This window comes from Sycon ciliatum, chromosome 7 (genome assembly GCF_964019385.1).
Source record: "Sycon ciliatum chromosome 7, ocSycCili1.1, whole genome shotgun sequence".
Taxonomy (NCBI): domain Eukaryota; kingdom Metazoa; phylum Porifera; class Calcarea; order Leucosolenida; family Sycettidae; genus Sycon; species Sycon ciliatum.
The window spans coordinates 12,028,282-12,056,253 of NC_088649.1; the positions used below are offsets into that span (position 1 = coordinate 12,028,282).

General features: G+C 46.4%; 2 protein-coding genes across 2 annotated transcripts in view; one reads left to right on the forward strand and one right to left on the reverse strand.

Annotated features, from left to right (window-relative positions):
- Positions 1–11,486, reverse strand: part of LOC135821002 (phosphoenolpyruvate phosphomutase-like) — a 29,079-nt gene extending 17,593 nt beyond the window's left edge. The window contains exons 1-3 of the mRNA XM_065334056.1: positions 11,273–11,486; positions 7,148–7,203; positions 5,113–5,209 (exon numbers count right to left, since the gene is read on the reverse strand). Coding sequence (XP_065190128.1) covers positions 5,113–5,209; positions 7,148–7,203; positions 11,273–11,318 — 199 coding nt within the window. The 5' untranslated portion in view covers positions 11,319–11,486. The remainder of the gene's footprint in view (positions 1–5,112; positions 5,210–7,147; positions 7,204–11,272) is intronic.
- Positions 11,487–12,151: 665 nt separating this feature from the next.
- Positions 12,152–27,972, forward strand: part of LOC135821003 (calcium-transporting ATPase sarcoplasmic/endoplasmic reticulum type-like) — a 41,882-nt gene continuing 26,061 nt past the window's right edge. Inside the window, exons 1-13 of the mRNA XM_065334057.1 lie at positions 12,152–12,422; positions 12,617–12,634; positions 12,725–12,807; positions 12,940–13,044; positions 15,382–15,520; positions 16,016–16,249; positions 16,463–16,551; positions 17,525–17,605; positions 24,375–24,468; positions 26,165–26,295; positions 26,505–26,593; positions 27,129–27,390; positions 27,656–27,787. Coding sequence (XP_065190129.1) covers positions 12,305–12,422; positions 12,617–12,634; positions 12,725–12,807; positions 12,940–13,044; positions 15,382–15,520; positions 16,016–16,249; positions 16,463–16,551; positions 17,525–17,605; positions 24,375–24,468; positions 26,165–26,295; positions 26,505–26,593; positions 27,129–27,390; positions 27,656–27,787 — 1,575 coding nt within the window. The 5' untranslated portion in view covers positions 12,152–12,304. The remainder of the gene's footprint in view (positions 12,423–12,616; positions 12,635–12,724; positions 12,808–12,939; positions 13,045–15,381; positions 15,521–16,015; positions 16,250–16,462; positions 16,552–17,524; positions 17,606–24,374; positions 24,469–26,164; positions 26,296–26,504; positions 26,594–27,128; positions 27,391–27,655; positions 27,788–27,972) is intronic.

The window sequence follows — 27,972 nt, forward strand, 5'->3', positions numbered from 1 at the left end:
TGCAAATCGCACGTATGTCACTTCACACTTAGCAACACGTCTCAACCTGCCTACAGTCGGTAAGCAGTATATTTCTTTAGCAACCTTTGGCAATAGCAAGCGACGCACAACAGAATATGACCAGGTGGAAGTTAGGGTGCAGTGCAATGATGGCTCTATGCACCTCCTCAAAGCATGTGTGTTACCAGAAATCACTGCACCGATTCAGAGGGTAGAATTGGCAAAGCGGTATCCAGTCTTGGAATCCTTGCCCCTTGCCGAACCGCTAGCTTCTTCTTCAGGCTCATTGCCCATCGACATACTGGTGGGCCTCGATCACTACTACCATATTGTGGGTCCAGACCGATTGGAACTTCCAGGGGGACTTGTCCTCCTGCAGTCTTCCCTCGGCTTCATTTGTACAGGTACGGTACCTACACCGGCCACGTCGGAGGGTCAATCATGTCTTGCAGTCCACAGTCACAGCGATGGAGATCCCTCTATGGACTTGCAGCGGTTTTGGGCAGCGGAAGAGTTCCCTGTCCCAGACAACGCAGACCACGAAGACATCGTTCTTCAGCGATTCCTCCACACACTCTCTTTCGAAGACTCTCGCTATGTTGTCGAGTGGCCGTGGCGGGACCTGCACGACGAACTTCCATCCAACTACGGATTAGCACTGGGCCGACTGACTTCCCTTTTGAAACGTGTCACGTCAAAGCGTACTCTTCTTCAACAGTACAACAGTGTGTTGCAAGATCAGTTGACCAAAGGCATTATTGAGATAGTACCGCCTGGGCCCACTTCGAATTCTGTGCATTATCTTCCCCACCACTGCGTAGAGAAGCCTTCACACACGACTACAAAGCTCCGAATAGTCTACGATGCTTCCGCCAAGCTCTCACGCTCCCACCCCAGCCTGAACGACTGCCTAGCTGCTGGCCCGAACCTCGTCCCTGATCTTGCTGGAGTCCTTCTGCGTTTCCGGCTTTCGCCTATTGCCATTTCCAGAGACATAGAAAAAGCTTTCCTTCAACTCAGCCTATGCAAAGCGGACAGAGACGTCACTCGTTTTCTGTGGGTCAAGGACCTTGATCAACCACCCTCACCAGAGAATCTTGTAGTCTACCGCTTCTGTCGTGTGCCATTTGGGGTGATCAGTAGCCCCTTCCTTCTAGCAGCTACTGTTCGCCATCATCTCTCTATTGCCGACGTCCCAGACGCCCAAGAACTTCTTCGGAATATCTATGTAGACAACTTGTTTATCGGCGCAACCTCTCCTGATGAGGCCCTTCATAAGTACACTGCAACGAAGAAGTTATTCTCAGCCGCATCGATGAATGCCCGAGAATGGTCCAGCAACAGTCCAGAGTTCCTTCAACACGTTCCCGAACTCGATTGCGCTTCAACCGGTACACAAAAGTGCCTTGGTATGCTTTGGGATACCTGTCAAGATAGTCTCTACTGTACAAAGGTCGCTGCCACTCATGCCGTCATAGCAACCAAACGTCACCTACTGCAAACCGTGGCCAAGTTCTTCGATCCCCTTGGATTGCTTTCTCCTGTTCTGGTGCGCGCCAAGATACTTCTCCAGGACGTGTGGAAGTTAGATGTAGGCTGGGATGACCCTCTTCCACTTGAAATCTTGGATCGATGGCAGAGTATTGCGATTGATTTAGAAGATGCGCATACTGTAGCCTTCCCTCGGTACGTCGGCAACGCATCACCCAATGTCTCGCATGCGCTCCATGTCTTCTGCGATGCGTCTGAAGCAGCCTATGGCGTAGCTGCCTATCTTGTTACCGACAATGCCCACGAGCGGGCATCTCACCTCATCTACAGCAAGTCTCGTGTTGCGCCAGTAAAGCCGTGCTCCATCCCCCGCCTCGAGCTGATGGCAGCTCTACTTGGTGCCCGAGTCATCCTCTACTTACGCAAGGAGCTTCCTTTGGCCTTCTGCTCCACAGTGTTGTGGTCTGATTCGACCACCGTTCTCCACTGGCTACAATCAAATGACAAGTTGCCAGTCTTTGTCCTCAACCGTGTAACCGCAATACGAGCCGTCAACGATCTCCAGTGCCGTCATGTTCGCTCAGCTCACAACCCAGCGGATCTACCGTCACGAGGAGCATCAACCTCATTCCTACTGGACAACATCCTCTGGTGGCACGGACCGCCCCTCCTCACGCAGCCTCTAGCTGATCTACCATCAAATGGCCCAATCGTGCACGCCACCATCGCCCTTGGGGAGGGTCCTCCGGATTCAAAGGTGCCAGAGTCTCAGCAACCACACAATAAAAAACCCGATGCACATCACAAGCAAAAAAAAAGATGTGATGAAACACCCCCATTTGATATTGATGTAACACGGTTTAGTTCGTTCTACACCTTAGTACGTGTCTCTGGTTTGTGTGCCCGTTTTGTGTCCAGACTCAAGTCGAAGCTACCGGGAGGGGCCGCGACTGGGCCTCTCCCCCTCAGCAGCAGGGAAACGGAACAAGCACAACTGCTTTGGATACGCCATTGGCAGCAGCGACACTACCCAGACGTTGTCGACTGCTTGGCATCCAACAAGCCTCATCAGCTGATCGGCAAGCTAGGCCTATTCAGTGATGAAGACGGTATCATCCGGTGTCGTGGACGACTGGAGAATGCAGACCTGTGCAATGACGCCAAGTTCCCGATCCTACTACCCAGAGCTGTAGCCAGCCTCGTCATCACTGACTGCCACAAGAAAGTGTTTCACTTCGGTGTGAACCACACGCTCGCCAGCCTAAGACTGACGTACTGGGTACCGAAGGGACGAGCGGCAGTCAAATCCACTCTGCGACTTTGCCAGGTTTGCCGGCATCACAGTGGTCCCCCATTCGCCAAACCAGATATGGCCCCCTTGCCATCAAGGTGTGTGAAGTACATGTCAGTGCAGACAACAAGATCAGGTCGGCATCTGTCACCACTGCTGATCGCCGCACACTGAAGCGTCCACTCAGCTTACTCTATCCGCTGGAACTGAGCGTGACAGCGACACCACCAGCCTGTGTTACAGCAGATGTCGCCTCTGAACCTGATGCCGTCACAGACTCTACTACATCTCGTCCACAGCGCGCTGCCGCAGCCAAGCAGAGAATTGCGCTGAAGAGTCTCATTGAAGATGATGCCGTCTAGCGCTACCAGTAAGCATATTTCTCCTTTCCTCTTTCCTGTACTGATTTTTCTCAAATTATTCTTTCGCTCATTTTCTCTCCTTTCTTCTTGGTGGGGAGTGTCACGAACATCAGTCGTGATCATTTATGTGCCCCCTTTTTTGGCACCAAGCGATTCCCTTTTGTATGCACCCAGCCATGTCTGGCTGTCCTGCAGCTAGCAGTGTGCTCTACTTGCTCTCTGTTGTATGCATGTACCCGTTTCTGGCTGCCGTGCATGTCGCGGTGTGCTCCCCTTTCTGCGCATGTATCCGTTTCTGGCTGCTACAGCTCGCGTTGCGCTTCCCTTGCTCTCCTATGTGTACACACGTCCATTTCTGGCTGTACACGCATGCCTATTTCTGCCTTCGCGCTGACCCCTGAGGAATCGCTTGAGCCTAGTATGGATCCAGTGATCCGAATGTAGCGCCGTTCTCAGCAAGAACTTGCCGACTTTATATTTTGTTGCTCTACAAGCAGCTTTTCGCTAGTCTTCTTCATGTCTCTTCTTAGAGTAGAGACCAGTTTTTTCCTGCTCTAATCAGTAGCTCAGAGCTACATCAATAGCAATAATAAAACCTTATAAAAGACAAAAAAACTCTTGTCGATGCGATGACAACGACGACACACAGGGCACCAGCCATTTGGGCAAATATCAAGTACCAGCCATATGCGAGCCAAATATTCCATTTACTACATACGGACCACTGACCTCAGAGTCCTTGTTTGTTGAGTTATTGCCTTTTAGAACTTTTTTCGACCTTTGGCCTTATTGTTGTTAGGTGTGCAGATATCCAATAAAAGTACGCTCATTTGTGCTGAGCATGCAACATCAAGAAATACTGAATACTCGGTAATACTGTAAGCTTGGTGATATTGCATGCTGGCTAGTACTGCATGCTGGCTAGTACTGCATACTGGCTAATACTGCATGCTCATTGATACTGAATGACGGCTAGTGCTGCATGCTCGTTGATACTGAATAACGGCTAGTACTGAATGACGGCCGCAGGCTAGTGCTGCATGCTCGTTGATACTGAATGACGGCTAGTGCTGCATGCTCGTTGATACTGAATGACGGCTAGTGCTGCATGCTCGTTGATACTGAATGACGGCTAGTGCTGCATGCTCGTTGATACTGAATGACGGCTAGTGCTGCATGCTCGTTGAAACTGAATGACGGCTAGTGCTGCATGCTCGTTGATACTGAATGACGGCTAGTGCTGCATGCTCGTTGATACTGAATGACAGCCAGTACCGTATACTGGCTTACTAGTATACTGCATGCCCGCAAAGGCCGTTGAGTGACTGTCTACATGGTCGGCTTGGAGAAAGACTTAGTGCTGCCTTCTTAACATAGTGTGAGGCGTTGCATTACCGGTGGAATCGGACACAAGTCGATTACTTGCTTGCCCTTTCACCTTTTCCACCAGTCCGGGTCAGCACTGTAGCTGGAACCCAATTCAGGGAGCAGCCGTGACATACTGCCACATAGTCAATCAATTCATCTATTGCCTGTTCTACTCGCTATATTCATCTATTGCCTGTTCTACTCGCTATATTCATCTATTGCCTGTTCTACTCGCTATATTCATCTATTGCCTGTTCTACTCGCTATATTCATCTATTGCCTGTTCTACTCGCTATATTGATCTATTGCCTGTTCTACTCGCTATATTCATCTATTGCCTGTTCTACTCGCAGCCTCCTCATTCAGCAACACAAGCTGGTCAAGAGTGTGCAATATGCATTCGCTGCAGCACATGCCAGAACAGACTAGCATGTGCAGAACAGACTAGCATGTGCAGAAAGAATACGTCATGTTGATTATATCCTTCACAGATCAGGCACATGCACACATGCGCACGCACGCACACACACACACACACACACACACACACACACACACACACACACACACACACACACACACAAACACACACACACTAACCAGCTTCTTCAACAATCTTTGCACTCAATCCATCATGTGCCTCCATAAGAAACTCCAGCTCCGATGAATTCAGCATATTTTTCAACTGGGTAGTTTTCTGGGAATAGAACAGGCAATAGGTACAACACCCACAGTTACAGCAATGGGCAATGAAATACAGAATTACGACTCGTATGTATAACCATACCTGGTGATCATGCATGCAGCTATGGCACCAGTATACTGTGGCACATTTCAAAAACATAGACATGAAAACCTGCAGGAGCGTTACGGATGGACTTCTGGCGTCTGCTTGCGACTAGATGGTTGGAGGCAACACTGTTGCGAATGGTCAGTGGTCCTCAGGGTTTGTTCCGCAGCTGAAAGAGAGACACCTCCTCACGATGCTGTCTGGAGTTAGCAAGGTGTTTGTCTCGCTGGGAATGGAGCGTCACTGGAAGTTGATATACGGAGTGATGTTTTCGCTCGGAGAGCACTATATAATGCAGTGCTCTCTGAGCACACCCTGGATTTCATTAGCCTATTCAAGCACCACTAATAAGGAATGAATTCCACGGAACCCTGCGTATTGAGCAGGGAGTGGTTTTTTCTTGCAGGTTTGCTGAGTGGATGGATCGATGGACTTCTTGTGTGCTCTTGACGGCAGCCATGAGTCAGTCAAGTGTCAACTCAAGTCGCAGGAATAGCGCGAGCTCCCGCATAGGGATTAGGGAGCAACACAGAATCCTAAATTGTGACCTTTTAATGAAATCAAGACTCTGCTTCCAGCAAATAGACAGCCTGACTATACAATGCCTAGACTGAATCTGATTGTGTAGAGAAATTTCCCACAGCTCAAAGAGCACTCTTAATACCTGGAGAAAGTTTCTTTTTCAGCACATGAGTCAGTGAAGTTGAGGCATGACTAATGCATACCAACATGCTGCATTACGCCATGCAATGCCACACATTTCATAGTAGTGAATGCTAAGCTTATTATCTGCCCAAACCCACGCCGTGAATAGATGATGTACGGAACATCCAGTTATACATAGTAAAGGACATTGAGGATGGCATTGATAATAATGATGTTCACTGCAGAGCTGCCAACCAACTGAGTTTGTTTTCCATACTGCGTATTCGGAATTTCCGTATTTTGCAGTGTTTTTGCGTACTGCCAGTGTACTGCCGTGCTTGTATTGTGTGTGTGTATTGTGTGTGTGTATTGTGTGTGTGTATTGTGTGTGTGTGTGTGTGTATTGTGTGTGTGTGTATTGTGTGTGTGTGTGTGTTTTTTACACTCACACACGTGTTGGTGGTTGGATTTGCTAGTGCAAAACATGTGTGACTTGTACCCGCACAACATGATTTCTTGTGTGACTACTTTGAAGTACAAGTAGTTGAAGCACGACATGCACTCGCTTTGGCACAGGGATATTCACGACATGCACTCGCTTTGGCACAGGGATATTCATCGCTCAGCTTGCGCTTGCCATGCTTCTGCATGCATTGCTGGAGCTGATCGATCTCCTCAATTTTCCGTACCAATTTGCTCAAATTCCGTAGAGCGGACGAATGAGTGATTTTCCGCACATATCATCGTGACGGAAAATACAGAAGGTTGGTAGCACTGTCACGGTCACTGACACACATGTACATACAGTCAGTGCACAGCTGCCTATGCAGTATACCAGTGATATACAGTCAGTGCACAGCTGCCTATGCAGTATCATGTGACCAGTGATATACAGTCAGTGCACAGCTGCCTATGCAGTATACCAGTGATATACAGTCAGTGCACAGCTGCCTATGCAGTATACCAGTGATATACAGTCAGTGCACAGCTGCCTATGCAGTATACCAGTGATATACAGTCAGTGCACAGCTGCCTATGCAGTATACCAGTGATATACAGTCAGTGCACAGCTGCCTATGCAGTATACCAGTGATATAATATGTACAGCTATGCTGTGTACTGTACTAGGCTGGAGGCGGTGGGAAAGAGCTTACCAGTCCTAGGCATCATGCCGGCATATCAGATCAGATTTCAACCCACCTTTTGCTGACTGCAAAGCGACGATGTTGAGATAGTTCTCACCGCGGCAGCAGAACCTGGACAAAGCAGAAACGGTTAGTCAGCAGATTGTCAAACTGACTGTAGTTGGCACTGTACAGTATCCGGCAAGCAAACCAGTATGGAAAACGTGTATACAGTGGACCTGGTGATATGTGAACACTTGTGATCAGTGACGGTACATGTACATAATTATGAACACTATGAACACAACAGGCCGGCGACTGACCGGCGGCCCTGGGACCATGTTCAGCATTCATGCCCGGCACTTCCGGCGCACATCACCGGCTTGTACAGTGAGCGTGGCAGTCTGTCATATTTATACGGTCAGATTCCAAGTGGCAGCACTGACGTACCTGTTATCCTGATAATTCAAATAATACACTACACCTGGTCAGGTGACAGTCAATTTTTCTTCTTCTGATTTTGTCCCTTTGGAACCCCTCAACTGATGACTACACCTAACAAGAAAGCCCTCACGAAATCTGCCATTTACATGATGAATTCAGGAAAGAACTGATTGTGAGTAGGGAGAACAGCAGTTTCTTGCAGGTTTGCTGAGTAGAAGGTTTGACATGCTTGCCGTGCCGGCTCGATCCAGACAGTTGCAGTCGTGAGTCCGAGGCTGGCAAGTGTCAATCACTCAGTCAGTCAGCAGAAAGTGTGAGCTCCAATGTCGGGAGTGACCACCACCTTCTTCTAGTGAAGTTTCTTTGTTAAAATGTTGCCGCTGAATTGAGATCACACCCTTAGGAATGAATTGAGATCATGAGTTGTAGTCTTTGGGGTGCTGAGTCGAATGGTCTTGGTCCGAGGAAGCTGAGACGCTCCCTTCCTCCTTTTTCCCAATCGAACTCGTGCACTTCCACCGAAACTGGGTGACTGCGCCCTACTAGATGGGGATTTGTATGCAAAATGTCACTAAAAGCACCATTTCGTTCTTATAAAAGCACGGATGACCGCGATTGGCCCATATGTTTTAGTCTTTTGGACACTGAGTCGACTGGTTTTGGTACAAAAAAGCTGTGATGCAGCGTTCTGCCCTTATTCCCAATCGAACATGGTTGAACAAGCGGTCACATGCTCCTGCATACACCAGTCACCTGGCCACCGCGCCAGCAGGCGACAACTTTTACACCAAGGTTAAACTCAAAGGATCAAAGGTTCAACTCGAGTGACAGAAACTCGCCCAAACTGCATGCTGTAAGTTGTAGCCTGCAGGCGCGGTGACCAGATGACTGGTGTACGCAGGAGCATGTGACCGCTTGTTCAGCCATGTTCGATTGGGAATAAGGGCCGAACGTTACATCGCAGCCTTTTCGGACCAAAACCAGTCGACTCTGCGTCCAAAAGACTACAACATATGGGCCAATCGCGGTCATCAGTGCTTTTAAAAGAACGACATGGTGCTTTTAGTGACATTTTGCATACAAATCCCCATCTAGTAGGGCGCAGTCACCCAGTTTCGGTGGAAGTGCACGAGAGTTCGATTGGGAATAAAGAAGGAAGGGAGTGTCTCAGCTTCCTCGGACCAAGACCATTCAACTCAGCACCCCGAAGACTACAACTGGTGAACTTTTGATTTTAGGCTTAACTTCCCCTTTAAGTTTCTTTGTTAAAATGTTGCCACTGAATTGAGATCACACCCTTAGGAATGAATTGAGATCATGCTGGAGTAATTAATCTCACCTTGGGTGATACTGTAAGACTATTTTTATTAAAATGAAAGGAACAAAATGTTACATGTTTTCCGTTGTTTGTTCAACACTGACAATTACCATGTTGTCCGGGGTGTTAGCCGCACCCGGGCCTTCAACTTGTTTGGCCCATCGCGCAGCGGTCGCGCGATGGTTTTCCCGTACACCAAACGAAGTATGAATCAGCCTTTAGCTGCACCCAAGGACCGCGCGCTGCGGACAGTACCAACAGGAGGAGGGTCGAACAGTATCATGTGTCAGTGAGTGAAACGGATCTGGAGGAGCAATGCCAGGTACGGGACGAGCATCGGGATCGGATGGGGAAGAGCGAAACGAGGCGGATGAATGTATTGTTCGCAAGAAGCCGGCTGTGTATCTACACTTGTTATCTCGTCCTGACTATCTCAGTGTGTATGAGGACTCTCATTTTTCTGTACTGTGCCGTGCGCGTTATGTCCAGCAGTTGAAAGCTCTTGAGGCAGTTTGTATACATATTCACAAGCCTGCTTTGTGTGAGCAGAAAGAGCACGTTGCTTTGTGTGAGCAGAAAGAGCATGTTGTTTGTGTGAGCAGGAAGAGCATGTTGTTTGTGTGAGCAGAAAGCCTGTTGCTTTGTGTGAGCAGAAAGAGCATGTTGCTTTGTGTGAGCAGAAAGAGCATGTTGTTGCACTTAGGGTGTATTCGTAGGTTGGCACCTCGTTCAGTGCCTTCTCACCTTTGCTTATGTAATCCTGTTACCTTCTGCGTTTCCTCTAGTGGTTTTATTGCACTTGTATCATGATTTTATGCGGCATTCTAACACCTTTCTATTACTTAACTTCGGTTTCATTCAAAAAGAGGACCAAAAGTTTACAAGTTATCCGTTTTGTCCAACACTAACAGTTATAAGCAGAATACTGTTGAGTCAAAAATGTGCAACAATTAGCACAAAATTCTTTTTGAATTTTAATCCTTGGCTCTCCATCCGAGTTCAGTCTCATTGGTTGGCTTTAGTTCCGTATTTTCCCCACTGATGATGGGAACGAGAAATTCGATTCTGGATTATAATAATTTTGTTATAAAATACAGATACTGTAAAAGCAGAAACTTTCGGCGGTGTTTTATTTTCGGTAACTTCGGTGCCGACAATTTCTACCGAAAATAAAACGCACCAAAATTTTCGGTACAACCGATACTGTATACAATCATGTAGTACTACATGTACCTGGCCTGGAAACGGGTTTTACCGAAAATTTCCCTCCACCGAACCGCCGATTTTGGAGAATACCGAAAATATTACACCACCGACAAACTCTGCTTTTACAGTACATGTCGAACAAGTAACTTAGTTGCGTAGTCACTAAGTGTCTGCGGCCTTCATTTTATTGAAATTTCTTCATAGCTCTACTTGTTAATGCTGTTTGTTAGTCCACCACAACTGCACAAGTTCCATACTACATGTAGTATATCATGACTAGATAGTGCCGTCCGGTCTGTCTCAATGTGCCACTGGCTTTCTGATCGCCGGAAAGGGCGCCAGAGGCAAAACGCATTGCACAGAATCGAGAGGAGGTGGGTGCATGCCAATGCAGGGTGCACCGTAGGTACGGTAAAAGTGAACCCAGTTGATAATTTGAACTGGGATGTTGAGCCAAAGAAATCATGGATAAAAGGAAGAACTTCCCCTCTTCAAGTGGATCTTTCCTAACCTGGGCCTTCCAAGTTGGACGGTTGTTGGTTTGCGCCTCCTAGAAGTGTTGGAGCTAGGCGTCAGGTCGTCAAATGTCTCAGTACTCCTTGTCAGTTTTGTGCCTTTTGTCGCACTCACCGACTGCTTTTTGATACGTTGGTGGAGAGTTAGTCATAACTCGTAACATTTTGTCCTTTCTTTAATCCATTTAATAATGAATATCAATCTCGGGCAGAACTACTAGTATGTTAGAGGTTGAGTTACACGTGCGTCGTGTTTCAAGTTTCCAACACTCGTTGAAAATCTGACGTTACGTGGAAATTTTAGAGGTTAACCATTTACTGACGGCCCATACATTTATCGATCATGGATGATCGGATGATCGATAAGTTCAACCATTTCAGGGGATAGAAAAATGCTTGATCTTTTTTCAGTCTGGACTCGACTGGAAACTAGACTTTGCTCAGCAAGGCTGCTGATTGCCAGTGATTGGCTGAAACAATGATTTCGTACCGTACCATGGGGTAAACGTATTTATGGAAAGCAGCAACGTGCAACGACCACTGAATCACTGATCAGTGATGAATCATGACAAGAGTACATAACCCCTGGGGTTGTGTACTCTTGATCATGAAGCACATGAATCATGATTGTGCTGGTACATGTATCATGTATCATGTGTAATTTTCGCTAAAAAATCATCAATATTGTAGTAGGTCACGCGCAGCGGTAACAGCTTACCTGAGCCAAGGACATGGCCAACACAGCGACGAAGAGAGACCTGCATTGTGCGCAACTATTCTCGCAGCGAACACACAGCAAACACAGGCACCAGCCACTGCACCAAACACCTCCACTACGAACACACGTGGTACTTGGAACAGTTACAACTACTACTCAAATAACACGTAACGTCGTTACTGTCGACGTTAGTTACTCGGAATACCATGCCATTGGGCGCCCCGCGCATGGTGTACAATCTGTGCTTGGCTTGCAACCAAAAGTGATTTTTTTGCAATCAAGGACAGGTACATTGTTCTAGGACTAGGTATCGGTATTTTACTACTCCCGCGACTGCAGGCTAGGCTGTGTTTGGCCTGGCGTTGGGCAACACGACAGCTGAACGCAGCCGTCTTGAGACCTGAGTCGACTTGAGTCGACTTGACTCCATCTCCGATGGCGTGATCTGACACCTGCCAAACAACACTAGCAGTGCCAGTACTGCAGTAGGTCAACAAACCGAGGTAGATCTGGTCCAGGGAGCTCCGGAGTTGACCCCGGCCCGGCGCCCCTGCCCTGGTCTACAGTAGATCTACACACGTGTAGTAGTACTACGGTGTAAGCAGGGAGTCGTAAAATACGGTATTTTACGACTCCCTGGGTACATGGGTACCGGGTGTAAGTAAACGACGTTACGTAGATCTACCGCGGTATCGGTGACAAACGAAAACGCTGTCGCATGCACGCATCATGTTGCCATAGATAGAACTCACCTAAGTCCTTTCAACCAATCATCGCCAGTCACGCAAAATAGAACGAAGAGCAGCATGACTTTGTGTCTTTCAGTCAGACTTCATCAGAGTCATCTTGCATCTCAGCTAGCACTCACTCAGCAAAGCCGTAGCATCCATATGTGCAACGGTCGATCGATGTGACGCGGGTTCGAGAGCATGTGTTTTTTTTCTGTGTGTCGGTGAGGAAGAAAGTTTCTGCAGGAATTTCTTTTTTTACTTATCGAGCTAAGTTCTCAAAGCTCTCCATCCTCTTTTCATCATGGAGGATTCTTATAGGAGAGAGACAAGTGATGTTTTAAAGCATTTCGACGTAGATCCTGAGAGAGGCCTTGACTCGCCACGCGTCAAACAACTTCTCGAGCGTTATGGGCCGAATGGTTAGTAGAAATTGTTTTTGCTGATTTGTCAGATTACTTCGTCGTCTGATGTTGATTTGTGCTCTGCCATGCCACACAGCTTACTTGCTTCATCTGTGTTGTGTAGGGTTTATGTTGTTATTCAGCTCCTCTCTTCATTTAGATTACTGATTGTACCTTGTTTGTTTTGTCTATTTTTTTCTTGTTTGATGCAGAATTGCCGGCTGAGGAAGGTTTGTGATTGGTGGAGTTCACTTGTCCGATTTGAACTTTGTTTTGTATTCCGGATAATTGATGCTAACTTACTGGTTTCCTTCTTGCAGGGAAATCCTTATGGAGACTTGTCCTGGACCAATTTGACGATTTGTTGGTGAAAATTCTTCTTCTAGCCGCCGTCATATCCTTCGTAAGTCAGGAAATATTCTTGGATTAGTGTCAGATTGGAATGTGGAAAATTGGAAATGGATCGCCGGTTACTCGTAGTCAATCATTCCATGTTCTGATTTCTGTTTCTGCATTTCCCTGGAATTCTTTCTAGATATTAGCATGGTTCGAGGAAGGTGATGAGCAGACTACTGCCTTTGTTGAACCCTTCGTCATTTTGCTGATTCTCATCGCAAATGCCATTGTAGGCGTGTGGCAGGTAATTCATTATGTGTATATCACCTGCGCGTTGTATTCATGATGTAGTACATGTAACGATATTGATGAAAATTAATACATCATTCTGTGTGAACTCGGATGTTGAGCCAATAATTTTACATCATCCGTGTTCGTTTATTGTTTCAGTGTTTGTTGATAGCTAGGACAATGTTGTGTTGCCGATGCTGGCCTTGCAAAGCACTCTCTTGACTTGTTCGTTGTAGGAAGTCGGTAGCATAGCTCACTTGTTGGTCTGGCTTTGAAAGTTTCCATAAACCGATCCTAACTTGAGTACATGCACTTACTCGATTGTTCAGACGCTTGTGACGTAGATAGACCCTGGGTTGCAAGCATGTAACTGCTTGTGATGTATTCGCCTTACCTTCGCCAGTAGCAGTATCAGCTGTCGAAAAATCAAGCCTGCTCTTAGATGAGGTCAGCAGGAACCCATGGGAATGATTTATTGATGGAATCTATGAAGTATCCACTTGACAAATATCTCTTCCATTCAAGTACTATTTGGTTGATGTACATATGAAAGTTGTTGGTGGGTCCTGTTTGTGGGCTATAAGAAGTGAGTTAGGTTGGATTGTGTTGTTCCTTTCCCCTCAATCTAGACCAATAAAAGGCACATGCAATTCTACAATTATAGTATAATAAGATAGATATGTACCAAGGTCTTTTACGAGGTCTATATTCCCCATATTGACCTCTTTCTCAGTCAATAATAGATTTATCACGACTTCTTTCCTATAACCCCAAAATCTGATCCTTTAGGGGAAGTACCTTGACTAAGCTGTCCGGTATTATATTATGGTATCGTGTATTCTCACATTCCGCAGCTGTATTGTAACTAGCGTGTTGTAAATCAGGCAATGATAGGTGCTGGCTGTGCCCCCACCCCTAGCATCATCTCCCTGGAGTCTGCCTTTTGTTCCAAAATTCTCCACAATGGATTGTTGGTTGGCGATATTCTTGTAAATGTAGCACAGAGGTCGTTGAGTGCTAGTCTCATACAATGACACTTGCTTCTTCACAACATATGGCAATTATTGATCTCTAGTTAAGCTTGCAGTAGACCACTTACAGCTACATTGTCCATAATGTACAAGTGTACATTGCACATGCATGGGCGATGGATAAACAATCACACACACGCACGCACGCACACAAATACAAAAACATACGCAATCACATTTTGACCATTTGTTTGAAACGACCTGCTGGAAACTGACTGTGCGTGTTACATTGACATTGAAAAGTATTGGTACCTATCCCCTTCCCGAGAGATTTTCTCTGAAATCGAGGTCGTCGAGGTCTGGCTGCAATAATGTATTTGTCCATAACTGGTACGGTGTATTCGTACTATGGGATAGCGGGAACGTTTAGCTGGCTGTTTCAGCTTGACAAATCCAGTGTTCCATTGACATTCACATGCTCCAGTAGAACGATCCTGGGTAATTCGTACTGGATGGCTGCAGTCTGTAGTTTGCCGAGAAACGAACATGGTCCTGCTTCCGCTCTCTTGGAGTCTGGTCATTCTAGAAGCTTGTTGACTGTTCTTGATAGTGAATATTTTGAGAGGACAGGATACTGAAGCTTCCCTGCAGATGCGGAAAGTGTTATCAGGGTTTCGCGAAGGCAGCTTTCTTCTAAATTGCTTCCAGAGTGGATTCACTTGAGCGGACCCACACCAGTCTGCTTGTAACTTCTCATGAGATGATTCTTCATGTTCGAGGTGAACAGGACATCTACGTGCCTGAATAATGAAGGCTGTAGTGTTCGACAGAGGCCTACAAGTACAAGCCGAAGGCGAACATACAACTTCACAAGTGCAGTGGTCTCTACCCGTGATTTATGTTGTGTAGCGTCATGATTTTTCTGGTGCTTTCCCAGCAATAAAGGTTTCCGAGCTCCTCAGAATAGATCGGGGAAATTTTAGCTGCTTTTACTCACGGGAACGTCACGTGAATGCGAATTTCAAAAAAATGTCATGACGACTTTCCCTTTACTGTCGCTCTATCGTGTAGTATGAATGCACCCTTAGCTTTATAATCTTTACTGGTATACCGTAAGCGACATATGATTGGAACACGGCACATGTGTACGGTACCGCGTTTGCGAGTACAGTCAACTTTGCTAGTAACGACTGCGGATGTAACGACAATTCGCGAATAACGACAGAATTCCCATGCCCGGAGCAAAGTCCCATCCCACTGTAATACATATAATGAGACTTCGGGTATAACGACACTTCGCGAATAAGGACACCTTTTTGATGCCTCGCCGAGTGTCGTTATAAGTGAAGTTGACTGTAGTTTCTTGATTTCTGTTGCAGGAGAGGAATGCCGAGAATGCTATTGAAGCACTCAAGGAGTATGAGCCTGAAATCGCAAAGGTCCTGCGTCAGGACAAGAACACCCTTCAGCAGATCAAGGCTAAGTTCCTTGTTCCAGGTGACATCTGTGAAGTGGCAGGTAAATACATTGTCCTATTGCGCTGCTCTCTCTCTCTCTCTCTCTCTCTCTCTCTCTCTCTCTCTCTCTCTCTCTCTCTCTCTCTCTCTCTCTCTCTCTCTCTCTCTCTCTCTCTCTCTCTCGTGTAATGATGTATACTAATGATATAATTATATGATCGAACCACCTAGCTGTCCGGAGATTGTGTATAATACATGCACACACTTGTGCACGCGTGTACAAACATGTGCATGAACACATGTATGCACACGCATACACACACAGACACTCACACACACAGACACACACACAGACACACACACACACACACACACCACACACACACCACACACACACACCTTGAACCTTGAACCTTGAACGCCCATTGCCGTAGCAATGATAGCGATGGCTTCCTCACGCCATACGGGTATCAAAACGTTCATGGTTTTCTAACTTTTCACTTTTCTTGTTTTTGAAGTTGAATTACTTTTTATTTCTGTGTTTGTGCTTGTTTAGTTGGTGATCGTGTTCCCGCAGACATGCGGGTTATCAAGGTTCGCTCCACCGTACTGCGTGTTGATCAAGCCATCTTGACTGGTGAAAGTGTTAGCGTGATCAAACATTCTGATGTGGTGGATATTCCTGACGCTGTCAATCAGGACAAGACCAACATTCTCTTCTCTGGTACAAATATAGCTGCAGGGCGTGCTCTGGCTGTCGTTGTGGGCACTGGCCAGCAAACTGCTATTGGTAAGCCATCTACTTCAATACAACATGTCTTTCTATGAAGCAGTTACCCAGTGAAACCTGATTCCACCTTATATATCCCTTGTGTCTCTTCTCTATGGGCGCTGCCGCTTTGGGAGTCTTGCGTGCTTGCATGAGATGTACATGTACATTGTTGTTCGTAAATTCGGTGCGATACTGTTGTTTCCTGTTGTTGCTGCTGTTATTGTATGTCAGGTCGCATTCGTGATGATATGGCTGCCACAGAGAACGAGAAGACTCCTCTACAACAGAAACTTGACCAATTTGGTCAACAGTTGTCTAAGGTATGACCAATAGAACATACAGTAAACCCGAAATCGTTTGCACCCATTTTAGTTCGCAGATTGCGATGACAGACCATTTTGTGCCTGCAACCGTTTACGATTGGAGTCCATTTGATGCTTACTTTTCACGATTTCACACCCATCGCGAAAATCTTGAACGTTTCAGGATCGCAAAGGTTTCTGGGTTTACAGTAAGCTCCCAATACAAGGGTGTGCATCTCTGGATAACCTTTCTATGGGGCCCGCCAGCACCGAAATCTCACATTGAAAACATTGGATGAGTGGACCCTGCCCGGGATAATGGAGCACTAACTGTTGTGCCAAGAGTATATAACCTCCCAAGAGTGTGCAACTCTGCATATGGGGTCTCCGACGGCGAAAACTCACATCGCGCGCCCCAGGTACGTTTGGTACTACGTACAACTAAGGATAGCGTGCACGCAATCCGGATATCTGCCATGATTATGCTGGCGAGTTGCATACACGCGGTGAATTTATGTTAGGGAGTGCTCTCTTTTTTTTTTTACTCCGCTGCTCGCAAAAAAACAGGCCGGAAATGTACAAATGGGACACGACACCACGTGATGCGAACCCCCAAGAGTGTGCAACTCCTGATACCCTTTCTATGGGGTTCGCCATCGGTGAACCCCATAGGGCCATAGAAAGGGTATCAGGAGTTGCACACTCTTGGGGGCTTATATCCTCTTGGTTATACCTGTAGTTCTGTGGATAAGCTTTGAATTGCTGTGTATTCAACTTCTGTAATGACGTCAAGTCGTCTTATGAGCTTTAGCAATGAGGCGGCCCTGTATCACCATGTACATGTATTCTCTTATTTCAGCACCTTCATGAAATTATTATGGTGTGGGGGGGGGGGGGGGTCATGTGTCTGCATGTGTTCGCATGTGTTCGCCCATACTCGTGCTTCATTTGTGTGTGTGTGTGGGTGTGTGTACCCGTATTTGCTGATTAGGTGATCACCATCATCTGCATTCTTGTTTGGCTCATCAATATCAATCATTTCTCAGATCCCAGTCATGGATCTTGGCTTCGTGTAAGTATTACAAGATATAGATTGCTTTTCTCTGTCTTGACGACATTGGTTATACTACCATGCTGTAGATGTTGCTGTAGGTGTTCGTGACAGTGGTCATGCTACTATGCTGTGGGTATTTGCAAGAGTACATTAGTGTGCTGTCTCTCGCCTTACTTTAGAACGGCTAATTTTAGCGTTTTCTGAATCGGGACTGATTCGCGATGTAATATTTTAGCGATCCGATTTCCAGAGTAAAAACAAAATATTACGGAAATGTAATACCTACATGTGAGCCAGGGACTACAGAAACCACCCTATGGCACTTTTTGGCGAACAAATTTTTTTCCTCAACATGTTGGTATGGTAATGTGCTCAAACAAAATTTCAAGTTGATCTACGATGGTAAAATGAGCCAGCGCAAGCGAAAAAACCGGATAACGGAGCTACGTCATGAACTGAGAAAACGGCTTGAGAAGTTTGAATACGGGAAATCCCCATTCAGGGAAGCGTGTCGCGTGTTCAATGCTTTGCTACGTCACAAGTATACGTCACAAGTATGTGACGTAGTGTTCTATGGCGCGGACCATCGCGCAGCTGAGTTCCTCAGCTTTCTTGTGCTTTTTATTTGAAGGAAATCCGTCAAGGGACGGCTGAGTTTCGGTCGCTTGACTGAAGTCGATTTTACTCTGGAGGATCGTGCTTGCACTCTTCGCTCTGAAATTTGAAAATAGTTTGGACTTTGAAGTTATTCACTAGCTTGAGGGAAAGAGACAAACGGGAAGTTTGAAGTTAGTCGATGATTCTTTAACAGCATGAGCAGACGAGCTACGTTCACCGTGGACGATGCCCTCGCTGCTCTGCGCCTTGAAGACGAGGAGAATTTGTACGCTCAGTTGCTCTTGACGGGCCATCTGTCCAAAATGTTTTGGAGGAATCTGACGACGATGATGACAGTAGTGGCAGCCATTTCCTCGACAAGGAGCTCGACATCGATATTGCTGCCCATCGGTATGATGAACTGAGCAGCACCGACGACGGTGATGGAGAAGAAGAGACAAGCGATACTGACGATGTATTTGAGGACCTAGATGCTGGTATGGACGTTCCCCAACATGCTGCAACTGCAGCCACAGTTTTGCCAAGATGTGGATGTTCAACAAATTGTTTGCCACTATTTTCTATTGAAGATGTTGATTAGAATCGGCTGAACATGGCAGAGCTGGAGCGACGTGATTTTGATTTACTGCTGAGTGGTGTGCTGGAGGCTATGCATTGTGGAGACAAGCTCACTGTCCACCAGAAAAAGCGTAAACGCTCAGCTTTCAAGTACGCTTTCCAGAGCAAGCGAGTGTGTGCCGGTGCATTCCGCTACATCTTTAACATCAAGAAAGATAAACTGTGGAGTTTGTGTAAGCACGTGGAAAGCAACGGTGCAACGGCGCGGCGACACGGCAATGCTGGTCGACGACCATCAAACGCTTTCACGTTTGAGGAAGTCAAATACGCGGTTACTTTCATAAAATCTCACGGCGAACACTATGGCATCCCACACCCTGCACCGCTACATGGTCGAGATGGTGTTCCTCCCGTGTTTTTGCCTGCAAGCCAAACTGTATGTTACTGCAGGGAACTCGGCTGGCATGTCATGGGAGAATCTTCCTTCCGCAGCATCTGGCACCAATGCACGGCGCATTTGAAATTTATGTCTCCACGGACTGACGTGTGTGATCTGTGCGAGAAACTACGCCGTCGGGTCATGTCAGCTTTGACTGAGCAGGATAAGGTGGCCGCCTATTCAGCACTGCAAGACCAAATTGCAGCAGCACAACATGAGAGAGACTACTATCGTGGAGCTACTATCGTGGAGCTACTATCTCTGCTGCCGAACAACTACAAGCCAGTGCCCAGTGTGCGCCACCATGTGCTCCATGCTCGCAAACCACGTTCAAAACGCATTATACATTCGATTTTGCGCAAAACATCAGCATACCTCAGGAGTGGCGACAAGTAGGTCCTCTCTACTTTAAAGTTCCAAGGAAAGTGCAGGTGTTTGGGGTGAACAACGAAGCTGTTCCGCACCAAGTGAACTACTTGATTGACGAGACGGACACCATCGGCACAAATGGCTCCAAGAGCCATGGCCCCAACAGTGTTGTAAGTCTCCTCCACCATTTCTTCGCACACCACGGTTATGGCGAAGAACAGTGTATCCTCTCTGCAGATAATTGCTGTGGCCAGAACAAGAATAAAACTGTTGTTTCCTACCTTGCATGGCGCTGTATGTCTGGCTTGCATAAGTGTATTGAGCTGCATTTCATGATCACAGGCCACACCAGATGTTTGGTCGATGGCTGCTTTGGTTTGCTGAAACGCAGCTATAGGCGCAATAATACCTATAGCATGGCCCAGTTAGCTGATGTAGTGAATGGTAGTGCTGCATGCAATCAGGCGCAGCTTATTTCTGGCTCCAATCTGGAGTGGCGTTAGTGGGATAAGTTCTTTATGCAGTTCTTTAAGCCCTTGGTCGGCATTTCCAAGCTTCACTACATGCGCTTTTCCAGTGCTGAGCCTGGTGTAGTGTATTGCAAAGAGAATGTTCATGCTGCTGAGCAGAGGCTTGCCTTGCTGAAAGTGCCTGCAGAAGATTTGCTTCGTGCTGGTCTGCCGAAAGTCCTCAGTCCTGCAGGACTGACTGCAGAGAGGCAGCAGTACCTTTTTTCTCACATTCGCGAGCATGTTCCATCAGAGTTTCAAGATCAAGTTTGCCCGCCACCTACTGCATCTGCAGAGTGAGACAACATCCTCGCCGACCAGCCTGACATGGCACTTTGATCATTTCACATTCGTTTCTATTTTCGTGTACATACTTGTGCCATTGCTCAGTTACACACTTGCGCAACATTGCGCTTGATTACGCCTATTTGCGTAGATGCTCTCATGTACTCTAAAGAGTCTCTTGATGCTATGATGTATAGAAGACTCAATATCATGTTACCTATATGTACAGTATTATTCACTTGATTTGATAATACTCTCCATCTGCTTCATTGGGACAGCATTGTTTGGGCCATCAATTATTCGTTCAACACCACTTTATTGTTTGCGCTTGAACATCATTTTCCGTATGTTTGGCAAGGACATAGGTGCAGACAAATGACTGTATCTATGGTGTTTCTTGAGATTTTTGAGTCTGGTTTTTTTATTGGTTTCTGCATGAAATTCTGAAAGCTTGAAGTCTCAAAACCGCCCTCCAAGTCCATTACCGTATCATCTCTAATATAAGCACAGTCTCCAATAATAGCACGTCTCCAATAATAGCACGTCTCCAATAATAGAACACCTTGGGGCGGCATTCAAAAAATAAAGTGCTCAGTCTCCATTATAAGCACACTGTAAATTCATTATCTGTACCGGCGAAAAAAAACCCTGAAATGTGTGTGTCTGACATATAAATTTGGCATGGCCAATGCTGGATTGCTCAATAGTAGACCATGGTAGACGCTCTGCAGAGCCTGCGAACCATTGCCCATGACAGACTAGCATGTTGAGATCTATGCATGAGGGTCTGTGCATTGTGATATTCCAACAGATCCTGAAACAGTCAAGCTCAGGAAATAGCACTATCATTATCACTCAGGCTGCAATATTCATAAATAGACATATTCATAAATGACATATCTTCAATACCAATGAGCTACATTGTATAGTTATCATAATTATTATTATCATCGTTCTAGCTCAATTTTTCCCCTGTCATAGTCCTGTTTATCATGTTCAGCATAAGCGAAGTTGTGGATCATGCTTGCATGGTTGACTCCAACGCGTACATGCAAGTAATAATAATAATAATGATTATTAGAGAGGTTCTGCTACACGGAACTACGTACCAAATTCCGTGTCAACTGCAGTGCAGTTTGACACGGATTTTTCCTACGTTGCACCGGTTCTGCTGTACGTAGCATGCACGAAGCATGCACGAACACCCCGCCACATGTACTCTGTACGCTCACTTTTCACACGGAGTCCAGTCCGTGTGAAGCGAGCTTCACACGGAAAACGGTATGAAAAAATCCGTATCAAACTAAATCCCGTACCGCGGCGAAGTTTCCATACGTACTTTGGCACGTTATACCGTGTGGCAGAACCTCACTAATAATGGCAACATGCCTCTGAAATGAGGTTGAAATAATAATGGAACAGTCTCCAATAAAGGAACGTCTCCATTAACCCTTTGCGTGCAGATGACGTGTATACACACGCCTGAACCCCATGCCGGTTCTCTGAGGACGTGTATACACGCGCTTCGGTTTGCGTCGTGTACGTGGTGAATAGACCAGTGTACAAAGTTTCGTTACTCTGTGAAAGAGTATCCGATCTCCACATACGATACACCGTTGGAAAGGTATTGAGCTCAGCTTTCCAGAGATATAAAGTTCTTCGCGATAGGATAAAGATTCACTGAGCGGCGACAAAATGAACACGGAAATCACGGGCTGGAGTGATCGCGAATTTTTTTGATCGTGACTTCGCAGTTTTTTGGAGCGTGCCAGGGGATTTCCCTTTTGCCCTGCGCATGCGTTATGGACATCAAATGAAGCGCGTGGATCTCAGCTTTGCAGAGCAGTTTGAATCGTGAAAATCGGTTGAATTTGAGCAAGGAGCCGAAAAAGAATTTGTGACTGAGTTGTTGTTTCGTTCCGAGGCATGGTGGGCCAGTTTGGAGAGGTCATGGAAGTGGCCCTGGTGGAGCTGTGGACCTGAGAGCTTCCAGGATGGATTCGCCTGGTCCTGATCTTTCCAACAAGCCCAGGATGAGGAAATTCCATCCAGGTGAACTGAAATGAGAATAAATTTGGTTCCGAGCAGTGCACCCAAACTCCACCAGGAGAGTCCGTACTCTGGAGTGCCAGATTACTGTGGAAAACAGGCCAGCATGCAAAGGGTTAATAGCACGGGGCGGAGGTACATTGAAAAAATAAAGGACCGTGCTTATATTAGAGATAATACGGTATCTGGGTTTTCGCTTGTGCTGGCTCAAATGTGCCTAACCACCTATTTAATAATGGCATGTCAATTGAGCGATATAGAGCAAATTTATGTACACTGTATTGTAATGTTCTTTGTATATCTTCATTCTTGCTAGTTAGGCAGTTCAAATGTATAGTGAACTATGCCCTCAGCTTCATCCAGTGACGCCTGCGCCGTTCACTAAATCTCGGTAGTACTGCCGCTCCTCTTGTGCTAGTGATATGTGCGGAAGCAGGGCCTAGACACTGCATTCCGTCTCTTCCTCTGTACGGCTGACACGAATTTTGCCCCGCAGCTTGTCACACAGTGTGTATACGTCTGTCCTTGGCTTCATCACTTTGATGTGTGCTACCTGTCTCCTCCAAATGTGGCAAAATGACCTGTAATGAACAGGCGAATACTGTGTGACGGTCTTGGTATAGATGTTGTATGCAGACTTCTTGTTCTTGGATGCTGGTAAGTATACTGGAGGGTCCTCAGCACAACCTCGCTCCGCTGCAGGTTGAGGTAGACCGTACATATTAGCATATGAATAAATAAACTGCACTACATCCTGCTCTATGTCTGCTGAAATGGCTAAGTGCTCTGGTGTTCTCCCAGTCAAGCCATGGTGTGCCAGTTGAACGACTCCTTTGTTTGCCTTTTTTTGAAGGCGCTTCATTACATGACTTCCAACAGCATGAACTGCCATGAACACGTCTTTGCACAACTCGTAACCACGTACATGATAGCGGAAATAGAAAGGTTGATCACCACCACCAGTCATCGACTTTCGCATGCTTCCAGTCAGTGCGCCCAGAAAAAACTGTTTGAAGCGCTTTTTCGATTCTCGCAGTTTAGAGACTTCGAACATGTAGGCCTCGAGCTGCTGCTCTGGGATGACTTTCCAATGATTCTTCGACTTGCATCCACAGCCTCTCTCAATCCCATCGCGTATGTCTCAAGACAGGAGACCACGCTTCACCTGCTCCGTCGTCGGTGGCTCAGGTGCGGGGGCATCTGGCTCGCCATCCTGATTCCGAGTAGTCGGTGTCACTCTCCGCGTTTGAAATTTCCGAGCTGTCGGGGCTTGGCGTTTTCGACACAACACTAGCAGCACTCGAGCTTGCTGTGACTCCATACGTCTTCTTCTTAGGTGGCATATCATCGCCGTCGCTGTCAGCATCGGTGTCGGAATCGCTCGCGGACGACTCGCGGGTGCCAGCGCTGAATCCGTAAAAATTCTCGTCGTCCAATTCAAGCGCCTTCGCATCAGGGACTAGTCGACTCCACACAGAATTGAGCTGCGTCGTCTACTAGATGTTGTAGCCATAATCACAGTAAGTGGAGCCTCTTGAGTTACTCGACAATCACTCAGAATCCTTCACCGAACACCTAACAAGAGGACAGCTCTTGAATCTTGTCAAAACAAAAGTGACGAGTTCTGCGCTTCGCGTAACTTTGAGTCACGTGACTTTGAAACGTCATAACTTGATTTTGATATCAAGCATCGTAGGGCGGTTTCTATAGTCCCTGGCTCATGTATCTCCCCAGGCCTATTCCTCTGTACCAACTGTAGTAATTAGAGACAGAGCTTGGCTATAGCTTTGAAAGAATGGGAAGGCACCCGATGGTTCAACCTTCAATTTCTAAAGTTCGACGTTGCTCTGAGTTTTGCTGCTGCTATATGTGTTGTTGCTGTGTGTGTGTGTGTGTGTGTGTGTGTGTGTGTGTGTGTGTGTGTGTGTGTGTGTGTGTTTCTGTATCTTTGTCTGTTTAGGGTGCTGTATACTACTTCAAGATTGCCGTTGCACTTGCTGTTGCAGCGATCCCAGAAGGCCTTCCAGTCGTCGTCACGACATGCTTGGCGCTTGGTATGATCATACTGCTTTGCCTTTATTGGACATTGTAGACCTGTAGTCATAACTTACCAGTGCCATCAGGTATTGATTTTTCGTTTGTGTTGACTGCAGTAAAACTGTTTTGCTGTTGGTCCCAGCCTTGCCTCTTGTAAGGGTGCATTCATGCCGCGGGATAGCGGGAAAGGTTAACTTTGGGGTTTTAACCCTTTATGTACTGATTTCCAGCACAGAATGAAGCAGAATTTGAATTTTCAGCACAATTTTCACCTTCAAGAGGCTATGACTTTGGCCTCCTTCGCTCCATTTCCACAATCTTGGGCTCTTTGGAAAGCTCCTGGCGAGAGCAACGCCAGGATACCAGGGTCCATCAACTAGCTGCCACAAATCAGGCGCAGGAACACATCAAAGTCGTCTCCAAGCCCAATATGCGAGCAAATTTCCTCATCAACGCCATTCCACTCTCCTCTATCGCAGAACGCTCAAATCTTTTCGAGGCGATTCAAACTTCAGCCAACTACGTCATTAGGGAGGTTCCGGAGTACGATTTTCGTGCCAAAATCCGTAGAGGTGCTACGGATTTTTTATACGTCGTTTTCGAGCAGTGAAATGTTCCGGAGTACGAACCTTACGTGTTTGCCGTCATTGCCTAGGTTACGATCGCAAACACGTCACATTCCCGCGCCATGCCTTTTTATTTTGAAAATTTGTACCGAAATCAAAACTTCCCGCGGAAAATCTATGTTTCTCGTACCAAATTTGTACGCGAAAAATCTTTCTGCACCCGATGACGCAAAATCTCCATACGAAACAGGGTTCGTATGAAAGCCAGTCCACACGGATTCTCCGTGCCGAAAAATCGTATGGAGCACGCCTGGAAAAAATCCGTAGCGCCCATACGGATTTTGGCACGGAAAATCGTACCCCGGAACCTCTCTATTATCATGTGCTGAGTTGGTCAAAGAGCACACGAAAAGGGATTTCCCCCTAAAATGGCGAAGAGATCGATAAAAATTTGAATTTGCCGATACAAGAATACGGCGTGCGATATCTCTGGATTTGTACATCGTAGCTCTTCGGCGATTGTTGCATTGGAAAGAGTTTCCGCTACTGAATAGACCCTTCGATTGTTGAATTCGGACAAGACATGATGGAGTTACGAAGGTTTTACGGATCGATCATGAATTGATCATATGTGATCGATTCGCGTACACACCGTACATAAAGGGATAACTTGACAAGTCCAGTGTTGCATTCACATGTTCCAGTAGAACGATCCCGGGAAACTCAAACTCCATGGCTGGCTTTTTACTAGTTTGCAGAAAAATGTACTCAATGTATTCGGAGAATTGCACCCCCGGTTTTTTACCTTGAATTGGACGTAACTTTGGTTTCCCTTGGACAATAGTCATCATCTGGGGGGAGTGTGCTCGACAAACGCCTACTAGCCGAAGCCAAGCCGAACGTACATATGTGCAGTGGTCTGTATCAATGAATCATGTTATGCAGCAGTGCTGATGATTTTACTGGTGTGTTCCCGGTGGCGTGTTCCCGGCAGTAAGGTTCCAAGCTCCTCAGAAGGGCCCAGGGCGCAACATCACGTGAGAGCGAATTTCGAAAAATGCCATGTCTGCTTCCCATTATTACTGCCGCTCTATCCTGTAGTATGAATGCACCTCAATTATTGATTGGTCTCTTTCTTCTCATGCAGGCACCAACCGTATGGCAAAGAAGAATGCTATTGTGCGTAGCCTGCCATCAGTGGAGACTCTTGGTTGTACTACTGTGATTTGCTCTGACAAGACTGGAACACTGACAACCAATCAAATGTCCGTCAGCCGTGTAAGTTCAGCCTGTTTCTTGCTCAGACGTTTCAGGGCAGTGCTGCCAATGCGTCCAGCCATGCAGCACCCAACAATATGCAATATGCTTGCAGTCATGTTCAATTCTGTTTTAATGGAACTGTTCAGTCTTGTTTCAAGTACTTAGCTGCTGTGCTTATTATATCTCTGCCCATGTCTATGTTTTGCTTGTATTTTTCTCTAATTTAGTTCTTTGTTGTTGAGGACGTTACCGATTCTGGTGCAAATTTGATGGAGTTCTCAGCTTCTGGTTCAACCTACGAGCCAGTTGGTGATATGTAAGTTCTGAGTTGTTGGTGAAGTAGTTGTGAGTCCTCTGTTTCCAGAAATTGTTTCCTGATGACGTAAGAGTTTGTTGTAGCCGACTGAAAGTCCAACTCTGCTGAACGGCCAGCGATTGTGACAGTGTTTAGTGCCGCTTTTGTTGTGATAACGGAACGCCCGTCAACGAGATATGCTGATGATCAGCACACTATGTACAGAGAATGTTTGCAGCCCAAACATGTACAAGTGTCACCTGTATTTGACATCAGAAATCCACGGTCATGTGTGTCCCTTGCAACTCCAAGCTTCTATGCTATGTCAGGCTATCCATATGGCAAGGAAACAGATGGGTTATGGACGCATGGAATGTGGTGGGGATGCCCTTGCTGGGTTTAGGGGAATATGGGCTTGCATGCTGGGAAAGGGATGCGCACGGTGAGCAATGCGTGCATGCAGGATGATGGTGAAGTGGGAACCTAGCACACTGCGCCATGGCTAATTGTGCACTGTGTGTGTGTGTTTGTGTTGTGTTGTCACCTACCTACTCAGTTCATACAACGGCAAGGTGGTAACCGGCTTCGAATATCAGGATCATCTTCAAGAACTTGCACAGATTTGCTGCTTGTGTAATGATTCATCAGTGGACTACAATGAAAGCAAGCATGTCTATGAGAAAGTTGGGGAGGCTACAGAGACAGCATTGACTGTGCTTGTTGAAAAGCTCAATGTTACCGGTGTCGAAAAGCAAGGCCTTTCCAAGTCCACCCTATCCAGTGTTTGTAACCTGGAAGTATCCAAGTGTCTCAGAAAGGTAAACTTGTGCTGCCTGGGTACTGCGTCATGCAGGACCTCCCTGCCTGTACTGCTGCTGGTGGTGGTGTCGGCTTGTTGCGCTATGCTTGTCTTGTTATTCTTATTATCAGCCTTTTCGCGTTGAAATCACCAAACAAGTCTTTAGACAAACAATATTCTGTGTTTTAGCTCTCACTTTCACTGTAATAGTGTAGTCTTCCGTTGCTTGTGTCACGTTGCTACAAATGTTCCCTGATCTTCTTTTCACTGTGTTCCTTGTATAGTCATTTACTCTGGAGTTCTCACGAGACCGCAAGTCTATGAGTGTGTACGTTGAATCCCCGGAGGCCAGCGCTGGTATTCAGACACGATCCCGCCGTTCCAGTCCAACTGCTGGACCAAAGATATTTTGCAAGGTATGGACATTGTTCCTTTTTTATTTGTTCACTTTGATAGTTTTAGAGGGAAATGTCAATTGATATGGGGTGACTGTCCTTCTCTGCCTTGTGTGCATTTACTGAGTGCAGAACACACAGGTACCCTCCAATCAATGTGGTGTGTGTTTCCTGATCATCTCTGTATTCTGGGTATATGTCTGTGT